The sequence below is a fragment of the Vipera berus genome, assembly GCF_964194415.1.
Source record: "Vipera berus genome assembly, chromosome: 2".
Classification (NCBI taxonomy): domain Eukaryota; kingdom Metazoa; phylum Chordata; class Lepidosauria; order Squamata; family Viperidae; genus Vipera; species Vipera berus.
Genome location: NC_138203.1, coordinates 227839196 through 227855481, shown reverse-complemented (window position 1 = coordinate 227855481; position 16286 = coordinate 227839196). Strand labels below are relative to the sequence as shown.

The 16286-nt window shown below is 40.1% G+C and overlaps 1 protein-coding gene across 1 annotated transcript in view; it reads right to left on the bottom strand.

Annotated features, from left to right (window-relative positions):
* Window positions 1-16286, bottom strand: part of CFAP92 (cilia and flagella associated protein 92 (putative)) — a 33585-nt gene that overhangs the window by 12602 nt on the left and 4697 nt on the right. Inside the window, exons 3-6 of the mRNA XM_081319560.1 lie at window positions 12352-12719; window positions 4498-4692; window positions 2357-2639; window positions 110-274 (exon numbers count right to left, since the gene is read on the bottom strand). Coding sequence (XP_081175686.1) covers window positions 110-274; window positions 2357-2639; window positions 4498-4692; window positions 12352-12398 — 690 coding nt within the window. The 5' untranslated portion in view covers window positions 12399-12719. The remainder of the gene's footprint in view (window positions 1-109; window positions 275-2356; window positions 2640-4497; window positions 4693-12351; window positions 12720-16286) is intronic.

The following is a 16286-nucleotide window of genomic DNA, read 5'->3' as shown; positions in this document are numbered from 1 at the left end:
TTGGAATTTCAGCAGTCCTGGAACAACGTGCCTAGACTATTAGACATTTCCATATAGATTTCTAGGAAAAAACATGAAAAATATTTAAAGACAAATCTTGTTTCCTTGCCTTTGCCATTTCTTGTCGAAGTAGCTTCTTTGCAATTTCTGCTGAATTTAACGTCTGACAACTATAGTTAAAGATAGCATTTTCACCAAAAGGGAAAGCTCTGATAGTTCTCGGGATCTCTCTTTCCAATATCTCATTGAGGAAGTTCACATAATCAATATTGGACTGAAAGACATATAAACATGTAAAATTATACTAGCTTTGAATGCATTCCTTTCCCCCCCCCCCAAATATATTAACTACTCTGGAAAACATCAGTAATTAGACTGGCAAATACAGAACACATATTTCCATTAAGCATTAGAACAGTAAATTAAAATTAAACCTGTCCTCTCTGCCAATTTTCTGAAAAAGGATTTCCTAAGATGCTACTTTAAAGGCAATATTCTGCAGGTAACAGAAATGTAGAAGCCCAATTCTATTTGTGAATTAACATTGTGTTGTTGACTGCTAGCAGCCAATCACTTTTAGTTAAGATAACAATTCAATTGCATCTCTCATACAAAATTAGTGATGATATCATGTTAGAAGTAAATGGTTAAGTAAAAAAAAATCACAAACAGTCCTAAAAGCAATTCTTGAAACATTCGCAATAATTGGATAGTACTTTATAACAGGGGTCCCCAACCCCTGGGCTGCAGCCCAATACTGGGCAGCAGCCTGTTTGAAACTGGGCTGCACGAGTGATGGGCCAGCAGGCGCATGTGCGCAAAGCTCCACTCCCGTAAGCAGAGGATGCTTGAGTGGAGAAAGCTTGTACTTGCATGCAAAGCTCCATTAACATGAATGGAGCTTCCCACTCAAGTACTCTCCGCTCACCAATGGAGCTGTGTGCATGCACATGTGCCTACAGTTCACACGTCCTCCCCTCCTCGCGCCAGGCCAGGCCACCAAGGTGGGAAAGTTGGGGATCGCTGCTTTATAAGACAAACTATGTGTCTTAAGGGATGAAAGTACTTCTCCCTTTAAGCTGGCATCTTATGAATGGTCAGGCCAAGCATAATTATGCTGAACACAAATCCTCAGGTTTGTTTTCTGAGAAAATACTATTTTCAGGACACAATTGCTTCCATACAAACAAAAATACCAATAGCTTACCCTTCAATTACAGGTACTCCTTGACTTACAACCACAATTCAGCCCAAAATTTCTGTTGCCGAGAGAAACATTTGTTAAGTGAATTTTCCCCAATTTTGCGACCTTTCTTGCCATAGTTGTTAAATGAATCACTGCAGTTTTTAAGTTAGTAACACGGTTAAGTGAATCCTGGCTTCCCCATTGACTTTGTATGTCAGATCAAAAAAGGTGATCACATGACCCTGGGGCCCTGCAACGGTCATAAATATGAGTCAGTTGCCAAGCATTCGAATTTTGATCCCGTCACCATGGGGATGTTGCAGCGGCCTTGTGAAAAGTGTGAAGCAGTGTGAAAAACAGCTATAACTCAGTTTTTCAGTGCCACTGTAACTTTGAACGGTCACTAAATGAACGGTTATAAGTCAAGGACTACCTGTACTAGAAAAATAACCCTCTGAATAAGTGTCTTTCCAGATAGGATGATGTGGTTGAAGGCTGCATTAGTTTTAGCTCACAAGAATAGATTCACTGAATGCAGAAATCATTCACGAACTTATTCCAGAATCCATTAAGATTTATATAGAGATTGTACTTGATCAAATTTCCCTGGAATGGATACATTACTTTCACATGGGCTCCAATCTGCATGCTAAGGAACCAGTCAACTTACAGTCCCAATTGAGACTGGGACTTCTATCATTAAGAAGAGATGCAGTTCCTAAGTGAGCAATAGTCAATTTTACGACCTTTTTCCCCTGAGAATGTTAAGGGAATCTGGCTTCCCCACTGATGTAACTTGTCAGATGTTCCATGGTAAGGTCAAAAATGGGGTTCACCAGAATGCTATAATCATCATAAATACATGCCGGTAGCCAAGCATTCAAATTTTAATCACGGGCACACTGCAACGGTTGCACAAAGACCAATTACAAATCACTTTTTTTCAGCATCACTGTAACTTCAAAAGGTCGTTAAACAGATGGCTGTTAAGTTGAGGATTAACTGTATGTGCAGCTGTATGGGATTTAAAAAAGGGGGGGAATCTGCATAACAGAAGGTGGCATCTGGTGATGAGCCCCACCCAGCACAGCTAAAAAATCACCTTAATAAAATCTGTACAGGTTGCCAATTCTTTCTGCGAGGCTATTTTCACTACTGCATTTCACCCACCTGGATATAATTACGTGGTGCCTGATTCTCTTGTTCCTTTTTTCTCAGTACATACTCCTTGTTGTAGTTATCCAAATGAGAACACCCATACTGCCTCATGCTTGAATCCTTTTGCATTTTACCGAATGATTCCAAGATCTCTGGGGGCTCCTTTGCATACATGTCAGCTTTAGTCAAGGGAACCCCAAACTCCTGACTCAACACTGTGATCATTTCTGCTGAAGGCAAGAGACCGTAATGGACCACTTCCCTTAATTTCTTATTGTGGCAGATGTAATCAAGTCTGCAGGGTGGAAAGAAAGAATGAACAACTGAAGATCAGTGCTGTAATTTAAATAAGGGAATTATTAAATTTGTTTTTAATTTGACAACTGTTTGTTTTAAATTTTTCACCTTAACTGTGCTGTTGAAAAGCAAATTGCATCTCTTTTTAATAAAAAAAAATCACATAGCAACATTTTACTTTGGACCAAGAATCAAAACAGTGAAACCAATCAAACTGACAATGAATATAAAACTAATATAATGGGGATATGTGTGTGTGTGTGTGTGTGTGTGTGTATAATAAATTTAAAAACTGGAATCCCAGGTGTAGACATTTGAAGTCAGTAAAAATAAAAATGATGGAACTTCGGGACATAAGAGAAAATTCTTCTTTATTGCTGAGCTTTTGTCAACAAGCTATTGACATCATCAGAGCAAGGGCTGAATGATAAGGGAGTCACTACATACACTTGTATTGCAGTTATAACGTTCAAATTGTGTAATGTGGGTGTGGCCTGTTCGTGACAAGCTCGCTCATTTATAATTACAGTGGTTCCGGCTTTGCTGGAAAAGGCCGGTCTCTGGTTGATTTTTAAAAGTTGTGCCTAGCAGCTGCTTGGTGCGTATCAGGCGCGACTTTTAAAAATCAACTAGAGACTGGCCTTTTCCAGCAAAGCCGGAACCACTGTAATTATAAACGAGCGAGCTTGTCACAAACAGGCCACACCCACATTCCACAATTTGAACGTTATAACTGCCATACAAGTGTATGTACTGACTTCCTTATCATTCAGCCCTTGCTCTGATGTCAACAGCTTGTTGAAAAAAGCTCAGCAATGAAGAATTTTCTCTTATATCCCGAAGTTCCATCATTTTTATTTTTACTGACTTCAAATATATATATGTATATATGTATGTGCGTATGTATATATGTATGTATATGTGTATAAGTGTGTGTGCGTGTGTGTATTATATAATATAATGTCTATTAACTGTCCAATCTGATCTGTTTGCAGGTAAACTTAGAAGTTGTCCAGTTGAGTATGGAAAGCTTATATTAAGTATTTATTAAATATAAATATTGTGTACTGTTTATTTTTCAATATGCCAAATCATCTGCAGAATTCTTGCTCCACTCTTTTCAGGTGTAGCACTGAGTACTTGTGTCCTAATCAGTTCTGCAGAGGTTCTAGGTAGCAACAAATCTCATCTGGACCAGGAAGTGATCAGATTATGCATTCAGAGCCACAGAATGATCATTCAGAGACAAAACAAAACCCACTGTACATTCACCTGAGTCAGACTGAGGCTACTTGGGACAGACCTACAGCTATCATGGAGGCCATAAAATCTGAGTTCGGCCAGACCCTCACCCCAACCCAAGATAAATCCTTACCATATTCAAATTCTAAATCTACATGATGTCAACGCTAACGTAGATGTTTTTCAATTGACAACAGGTAGAAATGTAGCCATTTTTTCCTTTTCGCTTTTAGAGTTAGATGATGCTGGGAGGGGGAATGTAAATGAGAGTCCAGCTAGACATAACAACACTAAACGTAGCATGAGAATCAAGGTTATTGAGCCAGAGCTGATAAAGAATTGGCGGGCTGGAGAGCTGGAGAGGAAGCCCGTGCTTCAAATTAATTGGGGAATGTGATTTATGACTGTTAATTGGAAGAGGGAATTGTGCTTTGATACTATGTGCCCAGGGGAGAGGAATTCAGTTTTTGGCTTCGATTATGTAAGTGGCGATATTATGCTACTCGAATAAAAGATCCTTTTAGATAAACAATGCCTCTAAGTTCTTTTGAAGCGTTTCATCTGTCGGAACCATGACACATAACTTATATGCCACAATTTAACAAAGCTGTAACCTGGAAAGAGCTTCAAAACACGGCTGAGGAACCATATCCCTGATATATAGCAAAGGTTGTTTCATGATGCTTGACAGTGGCTTGCAGAGACGGATGTGAAGCAGGATAGCTTCAAGATCTATATATAGCCGCTTGTGAAAAGACAGGTGTGAATTATAGAATATCTGTAATCTCCCATGTTCCGTTTCCTGCACCCTGTAAGATAGAAAATTGGACTACATTAACTAATAAAGCCCTAATTTCTTCTGTTGAATTTGACTTTTAAAACACAGATACAAATAAATCTCTGTACTGCATATCAATTTTCTACAATTTTTCCAAAAAAAACCCTACTCTTTTGTAAAAGCAACATAAAGACACAAATGGCATTCCTGAAAAAGCAAATCCCAGCAAAATAAATTGCAATATTTTTAAAGGGCATAACTAAGGAAAACCTGCACCAACAATGGCTTACTGGTCTGAAACATGCACTTCTTGTCATTTGAGATCATGCCGAGTTGGGGAAACTGAAGCCAATTCGTATTATGAACTTTTCCAGCTGCTTTAGGCCATTCACATGCCTAGATCTCTACTTGCGAAGGATTGCTGCAATAATTAACATCTAGCTACTGCCAAACTCAGCATATTTTAACATTCTGCAGAAATAAAGGCAAGACTATAAATGAAGTACTCAGATCAGCCTTCTTCCTTGTAGCTGTACTAATGCTATGTTGGAACAAACTGCATTTTAACTCTACAAATATAGCAAATATGTTACTCCTATCTATGCACTTCCTATAACGCTGATATAGAAATTTGCATATAAAACAAAAGGTATGCATCGAAAAGCAAGTATAATATGAAGCTTTGGCTCAAAAGGCATCCCTTTGGTGTGAATGAGAACAGGAGGTCACTTTAATACATTCAAGTATAGTTTGGTCTAAATATTGTGTCCTGTTAAACTACACACCATAGGTTGTTTTTTAAATAGATATGCGTAACAGCCATAGGAATAGCCTTGGGGAACAGGAGGAAGAGCTGCAGCCAAAGGCAAGAGTCAGACAAAAGAAATGTGAGCCTTGTGCATAAATGTAATTTGAAAAAGCCTCTTAGACTTGATCTTCCCTAGTTCTCGTGAAGATAAAGAGGGAGTGGGGAGATACATTCAGACTTGCAAGGTTCTTTTACTGTAACCTTGTAATAAAAAGTAGTATCATAGTAGCATGCACGACTGTAGTTTCCTACGTTGGGCTCCCTGGAAGAGTTGACTATTTCAGCTCCAAGGATTTTTTATTTTTTTATTTTTTTATTCCATTTATATCCCGCCCTTCTCCGAAGACTCAGGGCGGCTTACAAGCTTAGCAGTAGCCTTCATTCTATGTATATGCCTGCTTATTAGGGCTTTCACACACACACCAGCGGCATTATTACAAAGTCAGCTTAATTGCCCCCAACAATCTGGGTCCTCATTTTACCTACCTCGGAAGGATGGAAGGCTGAGTCAACCTTGAGCCTGGTGGGATGCGAACCTGCACTAATTGCAGGCAGCTGGTGTTACTTAAGGAGGCATTAGCCCACTGCTCCACCAAGGATCATCAAAATATTTCCTGGTCCTGCACAATAATAACATCATACAAGTAGAAGAAAGCTAGCTTTTTCCATTGTGTCTTAAGTCAGTCTTGTACTGTAAAATTCTAATCTAACAGTGTAGCAAAAGCTGATCTAACTGCTTGGCTTGGTCTTTGAGGGTGATGGATATTAAAGAAACATTTATCTTTCTCTGGACTATGCAACTGAACTATCATGATTAATCCTTGCAAACAAAAGGGGGGTAGAACTGAATGTCAATATCCTACACTTAAAATATTTTTAAAGCTTTTTTTACAAACACTGTAGTCATCTCTAAAGACTGAAAATGACAGAATAAGTTACAAGGTAAAGAAAAAGGTTTCCCCAGTCCAATCATGTCTGGCTCTAAGGGGTGATGCTCAACTCCACTTCTTAGCCAAAGGAGCCAACATTGCCCGAAGACACTTCCATGGTTATATGGTCAGCATGACTAGATGCCCAAGGACACATTTGCATGCTATTGAATTGCTAGGTTAACAGGAGCTGAGGCACGTAATGGTAGCTCACCCTGTTCTGCAGCATTCAGGTCTCAAACCTGAGCTATCAGCTCTCCAGCTGACAATCTCAGTTTCTTTAACCACTGAGCCATTGTTACCCCAGGTAGAAGTAACTAAGTTTAAATTCACATTCACATAACTCTGGTTTTGGGTGGTTTTTGAGAATTAGCAAAGAAATGTGTCCTGTAAATGTACAAACTCAGTGTCAAAAGAATAGTCTAAATATGTTATATTCTTCTTAGGTAGAAGATGACTAATGCTGAAATAAAACCATTTCCCTAATTAATAAAAGTATTAACTGCAACACAAAAGTTTTCATCCAAGGTATAATAGATATAGTACAGCTTTATAGAACTCTTATTCCTCCCAAATGGCTGGGTATTCTAGCAGACAATCCCTAACTCCCTGAAAGGTATCAACGGCTCAGTTTGGAAGATCATATAGGAGCCGTGGCCAGGGGGGCTTTTGCCCAGGTTTGCCTGGTGCGCCAGTTGCGGCCTTATCTGGACCGAGACGCCCTACGTACAGTCACTCATGCGCTTGTGACCTCCTGGATAGACTACTGCAATGCTCTCTACATGGGGCTGCCCTTGAGGACCACTCAGAGGCTTCAGCTGGTGCAGAATGCGGCTGCGCGAGTTGTGATGGGGGGTTTCCCGATACTCCCATGTAACGCCTCTTCTCCGCGAGCTGCATTGGCTTCCAGTTGCCCTCCAGGTGAGATTCAAGGTGCTGGTGATGACCTATAGAGCCCTAAATGGCATGGGTCCGGACTATCTTCGGGAGCACCTGCTGCCAGCATCAACTTCCCATCGTCCTGTGCGCTCCCACAGGGAGGGCCTCTTCAGGGTGCCGCCGGTCAGGGAGTGCCGGCTGGCAGCCCCGAAGGGGAGGGCATTCTCGGTGGGCACGCCTGCCCTATGGAATCAGCTGCCTATGGAGCTCCGGATGGCCCCCGGCCTTCGCTAGTTTCGCCGGGACCTAAAAACTTGGCTATTCGAGCTTGCCGGCCTGGACTGAGGGTTTTTGGGTTAAGGTTTTAATTTTTAATTATTTGGGGGCTATTTAATTTAATGTAATTTTAACCTGTATATATTGTACTGTTTTAATTTGCCCTGTAAACCGCCCTGAGTCCTTCAGGAAAAGGGCGGTATATAAATCGAAATAAATAAATAAATAAATAAATAAATTTAGACTGAAGCTATGGGGAGGGAGGGAAAGAACTCTGGATTCCCTATCCACCCACACTCCAACCCAACATGTAAATCCTGAACTACATCAGGTCCCTTGATGCCTAGCATCTCCTTTCAAAAAACAATGGATATAAAATGTGAGCTGTGTAAAATAGAATCGTTTGTACCTAAAAGTCATTCAGCTTTATGAATTCCACCATTCCTAGGAAAAATGATTTGGTTACAGTGGATTCCTAACATACAAAATAGAGATGTTCAAAATATCCAAATAACTCAAAGATTAGATAGATGATAGATAGATAGATAGATAGATAGATAGATAGATAGATAGATAGATAGATAGATAGATAGATGATAGATAGATAGATAGATAGATAGATAGATAGATAGATAGATAGATAAAGATAGACATAAATATGATAGATAAGACAGATGATATAGAGATGATAGATTAGGAAAGATAGATATATAGATATAAATGATAGATGATAGACAGATGATATAGATTAGACAGACAGACACATGATATAGATATTTCAAATATCAGAGAAAGTCTAAATATAACAAATATAGAAAGCTACCAATTTCTACAGCACTATTCATTTTTTTTAAATGCTCAGGCATAGATTTCATTCTAATATACTGTTTCAGTCCCCTTCATGGATTACTGCATTGTCGTGGCGAAGGGGCTTGCGTAATTCAATGAAGCTATGAGCTATACCGTGCAGGGCCACACAAGACGGAAAGGTCATAGCAGAGAGTTCTGACAAAACATGATCCACTGGAGAAGGAAATGGCAACCCACTCCAGTATCTTTGCCATGAAAACCCTATGGACAGTACCAAAAGGCAAAATGATATGACGCTGGAAGATGAGCCCCTCAGGTCAGAAGGTGTCCAATATGCTACTGGGGAAGAGCAGAGGGCTAGTACTAGTAGCGCCAGAAAGAATGAAGCGACTGGGCCAAAGCCGAAAGGACGCTCAGCTGTGGATGTGTCTGGTGGTGAAAGGAAAGTTCGATGCTGTAAAGATTTTTTCTCCATAGGAACCTGGAGTGTAAGATCCATGAATCAAGGAAAGCTGGATGTGGTCAAACAAGAGATGACAAGACTGAACATCGACATCTTAGGTATCAGCGAACTAAAATGGACAGGAATGGGTGAATTTAATTCAGATGACCATCAGGTATACTACTGCGGGCAAGAATCCCTCAGAAGAAATGGAGTAGCCTTCATAATAAAAGAATAGGAAAAGCAATACTGGGATACAATCCTCAAAATGACAGAATGATCTCGGTTCGAATCCAAGACAAAACATTCAATATCACAGTAGTCCAAGTCTATGCCCCAACCACCAGTGCTGAAGAGGATGAAATTGACCAGTTCTATGAAGCCCTACAGCACCTTATAGAACTAACACCAAAAAATGATGTCCTTATCATCATGGGGGATTGGAATGCTAAAGTAGGAAGCCAAAAGATAACCAGAATAACAGGCAGGTTTGGCCTTGGAGTACAAAATGAAGCAGGGCACAGGCTGATAGAATTTTGTCAAGAGAATACGATGGTCATAGCACTCTTTTCCAACAACCCAAGAGATGGCTCTACACATGGACATCACCAGATGGTCAACACAGAAATCAGATTGACTATATGCTCTGCAGCCAAAGATGGAGAAGCTCTATACAGTCAGTAAAAACAAGACCAGGAGCTGACTGTGGCTCAGACCATGAGCTTCTCATTGCAAAGTTTAGGCTTAAACTAAAGAAAGTAGGGAAAAGCACTAGGCCACTCAGGTATGAATTAAATCATATCCCTGTTGAATACACAGTAGAGGGGACAAATAGATTTAAGGAATTAGATCTGATAGACAGAGTGCCTGAAGAACTATGGACAGAGGTTCGCAACATTGTACAACAGGTAGCAACCAAAACCATCCCAAAGAAAAAGAAATGCAAGAAAGCAAAATGGCTGTCTGAGGAAGCTTTGCAAATAGCTGAGGAAAGGAGGGAAGTGAAAGGCAAGGGAGAAAAAGAAAGATACGCCCAACTGAATGCAGAATTCCAGAGAATAGCTAGAAGAGATCAGAATGCCTTCTTAAATGAACAGTGCAAAGAAATAGAAGAAAACAATAGAATAGGGAGGACCAGAGATCTTTTTAAGAAAATTGGAGAGATGAAGAGTACGTTTAATGCAAAAATGGGCATGATAAAGGACCAAAATGGCAGGGACCTAACAAAGGCAGAAGAAATTAAGAAGAGGTGGCAAAATTACACAGACGAACTATACAGGTATGAGCTTAACATCCCTGATAATCACAATGAGGTGGTCACTGACCTCGAGCCAGACATCCTAGAATGTGAAGTGAAGTGGGCCTTAGGAAAGCTGAGCAACAACAAAGCTAGTGGAGGTGACAGTATTCCAGATGAGCTATTCAAAATCTTAAAAGATGATGCAGTAAAAGTGCTACACTCAATTTGCCAGCAAATTTGGAAAACTCAACAGTGGCCACAGGATTGGAAAAGATCAGTTTACATTCCAATTCCAAAGAAAGGCAGTGCCAAAGAATGTTCAAACTATCGCACCATTGCACTCATTTCTCATGCTAGTAAAGTTATGCTTAAAATCCTACAAGCTAGACTCCAGCAGTACGTGGATCGAGAACTACCAGAAGTACAGGCAGGATTTCGAAGAGGCAGAGGAACTAGAGATCAAATTGCCAACATACGCTAGATCATGGAGAAAGCTAGAGAGTTCCAGAAAAACATCTACTTCTGCTTCATTGACTATGCTAAAGCCTTTGATTGTGTGGATCATAACAAACTGTGGCAAGTTCTTAAAGTGATGGGCGTACCAGACCATCTTGTCTCTTGAGAAACCTATATGTGGGCCAAGAAGCAACAGTGAGAACTGGACACGGAACCACTGATTGGTTCAAAATTGGGAAAGGAGTCCGGCAAGGCTGTATACTGTTGCCCTGCCTATTTAACTTATATGCAGAACACATCATGAGAAAGGCAGGGCTAGATGAATCAAAAGTTGGAATTAAGATTGCCAGATGAAATATCAACAACCTAAGATATGCAGATGATACCACTCTAATGGCAGAAAGTGAAGAAGAACTAAAGAGCCTCTTGTTGCGGGTGAAGAAGGAGAGTGCAAAAGTTGGGTTGAAACTAAACATTAAGAAAACCAAGATCATGACATCCGGCCCTCTCATTTCCTGGCATATAGATGGGGAAGAAATGGAGGTAGTGACAGATTTTATTTTCCTGGGCTCCAAGATCACTGCAGATGGGGACTGTAGCCAAGAAATTTAAAGATGTTTGCTCCTCGGGAGGAAAGCCATGGCAAATCTAGACAGCACACTAAAAAGCAGAGACATCACCCTGTCAACAAAAGTGCGTATAGTCAAGGCTATGGTCTTCCCAGTTGCAATGTATGGCAGTGAAAGTTGGACCATAAAAAAGGCTGAACGCCAAAGAATTGAAGCCTTTGAACTATGGTGCTGGAGAAGACTCCTGCGAGTCCCTTGGACTGCCAGGCGATCAAACCGGTCACTCCTAGAGATCAACCCTGACTGCTCTTTAAGGCCAAATCCTGAAGCTAAAACTCAAATACTTTGGCCACTTAATGAGAAGGAAGGACTCACTGGAGAAGAGCCTAATGCTGGGAAAGATTGAGGGCAATAGAAGAAGGGGACGACAGAGAATGAGGTGGCTGGATGGAGTCACTGAAGCAGTAGGCGTGAGCTTAAATGGACTCCAGAAGATGGTAGAGGACAGGAAGGCCTGGAGGAACGTTGTTCATAGGGTTGCAATGGATCGGACACAACTTCGCAGCTAACAACAACAAAATACTGTTTCAGTATGCACAAATATTTTTAAAAAACATCAGGGCCCACTTGAGCCACAGTTTAAGAGGGAAAAATCTAATACTTCTGTTTACAAATCTATGCAATGGGTCACCTATGAAATGTTCACAGGCTGAGCATTTGGAGCACCAGGTACTCTTGACATCACTTCTGAATTTTATCACCATTACTATGTTAGGATGTAACATCTTGTAAACTACCTTCAGAAGTAGATAACTGCAGGAAAAAATAATTTTAACAGTAAAATGGTGTTGATTACCTATCAATTTTTTTATTCCACATCCTCTTAAGTGCTTTATTTCTGAAACCTTCCAGGATAAGAAGGTGAATGGACCCGTCAATTATGTGAAACCCAGTAATAATATCTAGCCGAGAAATCTCTTCTAAGGAAAGTTTGTGATTCAGTTTCAAAGTATTAAGAGATTTTTGAGTTGTATCTATGGGATAGGAATCAAGTAGGAAAGCCTCTGCATTAATTTTTGTGATCTCCTGCATCAAATAGTGTAAGAATGAGGTATTATTATAATCAAAAAGATAAATGATGCAGCCATATGGACAATGTGCAGCAGCAGCAGCAGCAGCAGTATCCTCTTCCTCTGCAGGACCTAATGGTACACTTATTTCAACTCTCACTTTAAGATATGACTCAGCATTTACATAATTCACAGTTGGAAATTGAACAACCTGACAGTCATCTGTTTTCTTAGCCCCTGGGCTGGTGTTTTGTCCATGGTATAGGGATGTATCTTGAATTGAGCTGTTGTGAATTGGTGCACAGAAATTCAAGGTCCTTTCACCTAGCAGTAAATTGTTCAAGTTGATTTTAGCTACTCCATATGGGCTACAAATATTTCCTTTGGCTGTAATGGAATTCTGGACCATATATCTCGAAGTGACAGTGCTTATGTCACTTAGCTTGCTGTCTCCTGGTTCCTCTCCAAACAAAGATGGCTTCATCTTGGGATCTTCCATTTTCTTGTCTCGGTCATGAACTTCAATTTCTAAGGCTGGTCCTCTTAGGTATTCACTGAATTTTGCAGGGTCTATTGTTCCTACAAGAATCACATTGATATCTTTAAAGAAGACATCAGTTCCATGATCTCGACCTTTTGTATAATGGGGACACATATTGTAGAAAGTGTATTTGCAGTAAACAGGAGTGCAAGTTCTCTACAAAAGACAAAGTAACAGTATAAATGTTTAGCATAAATATGACTTGTTGATTCTAAGTTGATTTACTATACAAATATATTCCAGACATCTAATAAAACAACTTCAAAATAACTGATTGTCAAAAGACAATCAAAAAGAAAATATCAAATAAATTAAAGTAGGGGGAAAAACAATGATGGTCCAAGAGGGATGGCTGCATGCAGAATACTCCAAGCACACATACCTAAACAAGGTGTTCTCTAATCTAACAACTGAAAAAAGCTTGTGTTCGTTCACATCTCACATGGCAAGATACTTGATATATCAACTTCTGAAGATAATGTCCTGTTTCAGGTTTCAAACATACACACAGGGTTGCTAGGAACTTGAGTTGCTTCAGTATGAACAATCAAAGGAACATAAATCAATCTCTGAAGATAAGGTAGTTTCACTTTCCACAGAAATAGTAGAATAATCAACAATCCAAAATTGAGAGAGCCAAGCAAGATGTCTCATCCTTTCCAAGGATGGGAGTTTTAGATTGCTTACAAAGCAGATGGCAACAACATGGTCAGATACAGGAAATCAGACCATTGTTTCCAACAAGGAAACTAAGTCAAAGCTGCCTCTCAAATAAGGCTGAAGCCAGCTGTGTCTAAAGCACATATATCCTTGATTGGCAAGAAGCCTTACTGAGCATCTTTGCTATGAGCTCCTCTACTCTCCAAGTACAAGTGCTTAGAAGCTGTATATCAACATCTGGTTATTCTGATTGTGCCTCAAATGATTCCTGGCTCAATGTGCCCTGATTCTGGCATTCAATTGGTTCAACTACAGTAGCTTCTCTGGATTCTATCTGAGTCCCAGGCCATGACACACATGGTGATAGAATATTAAGCTAAGCACTTAAGTCACACATTTCTGTCTTATCTAACACACTAATAGTATCTATTTATTAAATCCAGGTCAGACTGGGAACCGAAATGGGATGTCACTGGTATGTTAACAATACATTTTTGTTTTCTTTTTCATCTGATTCAGGTGTGATGCTAGCTATTCTTATATGGAACAAAAGAATCTTTACATTAATCAAATAGAAAAGTAAATTCATGATGAATTAAAGGAATAATGATTTAAGAGAATATTTTGTTCTTATCTTCAGGGATTTATCTGTTTTAGTGGAGAGAATGATTAGGGATGAATGATATAAATACTTTGGAAGACAGAACAAGCAGCAGACAGTTAAGCAAGTAGATGGTAGAAAAATTGTTATCCTCATCAGCAACAAGGACCTTGAAAACACAATCGGATCAAAAGACTGCAAAATAACAGAATTACAATGTGAAAATAGATTTCTGCTCATTGTAGATCTAAATTGTGAAGGGCAAACAAGAGGAAATTCTACAGCACTTAAAATTCAGGACATCCCACTATAATGGATAATGGTTGATGTCTAACATCAGCCAGTTGCAAGAGCCATCATGTCTATGCTAATTTGATGAGTGAGATATATAGTAGATCCATAACTTAGCAGTTACTGTGGACACACCAGAGAGGTACCAATAAAGGAGAATATTTGTAGCTCAGAGTTGAAATGAGGGGTTCTCGGCATTCCCTGAGTTTGGTTGTTTTCTTGATGATGTTTCATTACCCAAATTAGGTAACTTCCATCAGTGCTAGTCCTGTTTTTTAGTTTGTAAAAAAAACATCACTAGCCGTGTTGATGTTATGTAATTTGGGTAATGAAGCACCTGCAAGAACACCACCAAGCTTAGAAAGAACCCTTCATACTGCAGTAGTAATTATACAAATAGGATATGAGAGGATTGGAGAATGAGAAGTCCTCCCCCACCCTAGGTCAAGTAGGATATAAAGTGGAAACAAAACAACAATAATAATAGCAGCATTACAAAGGATTGAAGTGGCTTTTAGTGAAAAAATATAGAAAGAGGAATTGAATGTTTATGAAAGATAAAAGCCTTCTAAATAAATTTATCTGGAGACAGAGCCGCAGAACAGAGAGGAAAGGAGAATGGGGGAATCCTTTGCTGGGTGATTAAAAAAAAGATAAGGATGCTTCATTCAAAGCTCTTTTGAATCAGACTGAAAAACAATCAAATGAAAAATAACCTTCAACAGTGATCCTTGTGTTACAAAAGCTATAGTCAAGGTTTCCCCTACAAGAGAATTACTGTAAGGAAGCCCAGTGAGTCCCTGTGCATTAGAAAAATTAAAGCTTCCTACATTTCATTCCAGGACATTTATATATAAATTTATTTATAAATACTCTGCAAATCCAGAAACAAAAGTCACTTTAAAAGTTATTTTTTTGCCCCAAAATACCCTCTATTATCACGATATAGAACCAAAAAGAATTACCTGCAACTCCGCAATTGGAACAGGAGTATTTGGTAGACATTTTGCAGACTTAATCTTAATAATCAGTGGATTTAAGTCATGTTTGTGTTTCTCACTCATAATAGGTTTGTCTATAGCAAAACCTAAGTATGCTTCATTAAGTTTGGGGGAATTCTCTTCCCATCGACTGGCTATATAGTATTCACCTGCAGATGGAGAGAAGGATCTGAATTATTTATAAGTGTTCAGATAAAAAAACGCAGTCTGTTAGGTTGAGCCTGATCCTTGCTGTCCTTATGGACAAGACCATATACAATTTTTTTTTGCAAAAACACTAAAATGGGTTGTCTCTGTCTGCCTCTAAGATGTTTTTCCCATCAGACTTCCTCTACCTTGTCATTCCCAAGTGTTCCCCCAACTGATTACTAACTAGAGCCAACCCTGCTTAGCCACAAATACAGCCACCTGCTAGGATTGACGGAAAGGCTGATGCTAATGCAGCAAGACATTCCTGTTGCTGCTGAAAATATAAGTGGACTGCAGTAGCTCTCACTTTTATTACTTAGGTCTGTAGTGGCGAGCCTATGGCACGCGTGCCACAAGCGGTACGCAGAGCCCTTTCTGTGGGCACGTGCGCCATCGCCCCAGTCCTAGGCCTTCAGCTGGGTTTTATAAAGCCTTTTGCTTTAGGCCTCCGCCGCCGTGTGCGGGGAAAAAAAGGTTCAATCAATCAATCCATTTCAGCTTCTCGCGGGGAAAAAAAGATCTCGCAGAGTTGGAATTGATGGGTTGAACTTTTTAGTCCCACGCAGTCTGCCATGACCACCGCAGCCACACCCACCCAATGGGCCATGCCCATCCAGCACCTGATGATACATAAGATTCAAGGTGCTGGTGATGACCTATAAAGCCCTAAATGGCATGGGTCCGGATTATCTCAGGGAGCACCTGCTGCCAGCATCAACTTCCCATCGTCCTGTGCGCTCCCACAGGGAGGGCCTCAGGGTCCTGCTGGTCAGGGAATGCCGGCGGGCGATCCCCAGGGGGAGGGCGTTCTCTGTGGGTGCGCCTGCCCTATGGAATCAATTGCCGGTGGAACTCCGGATCGC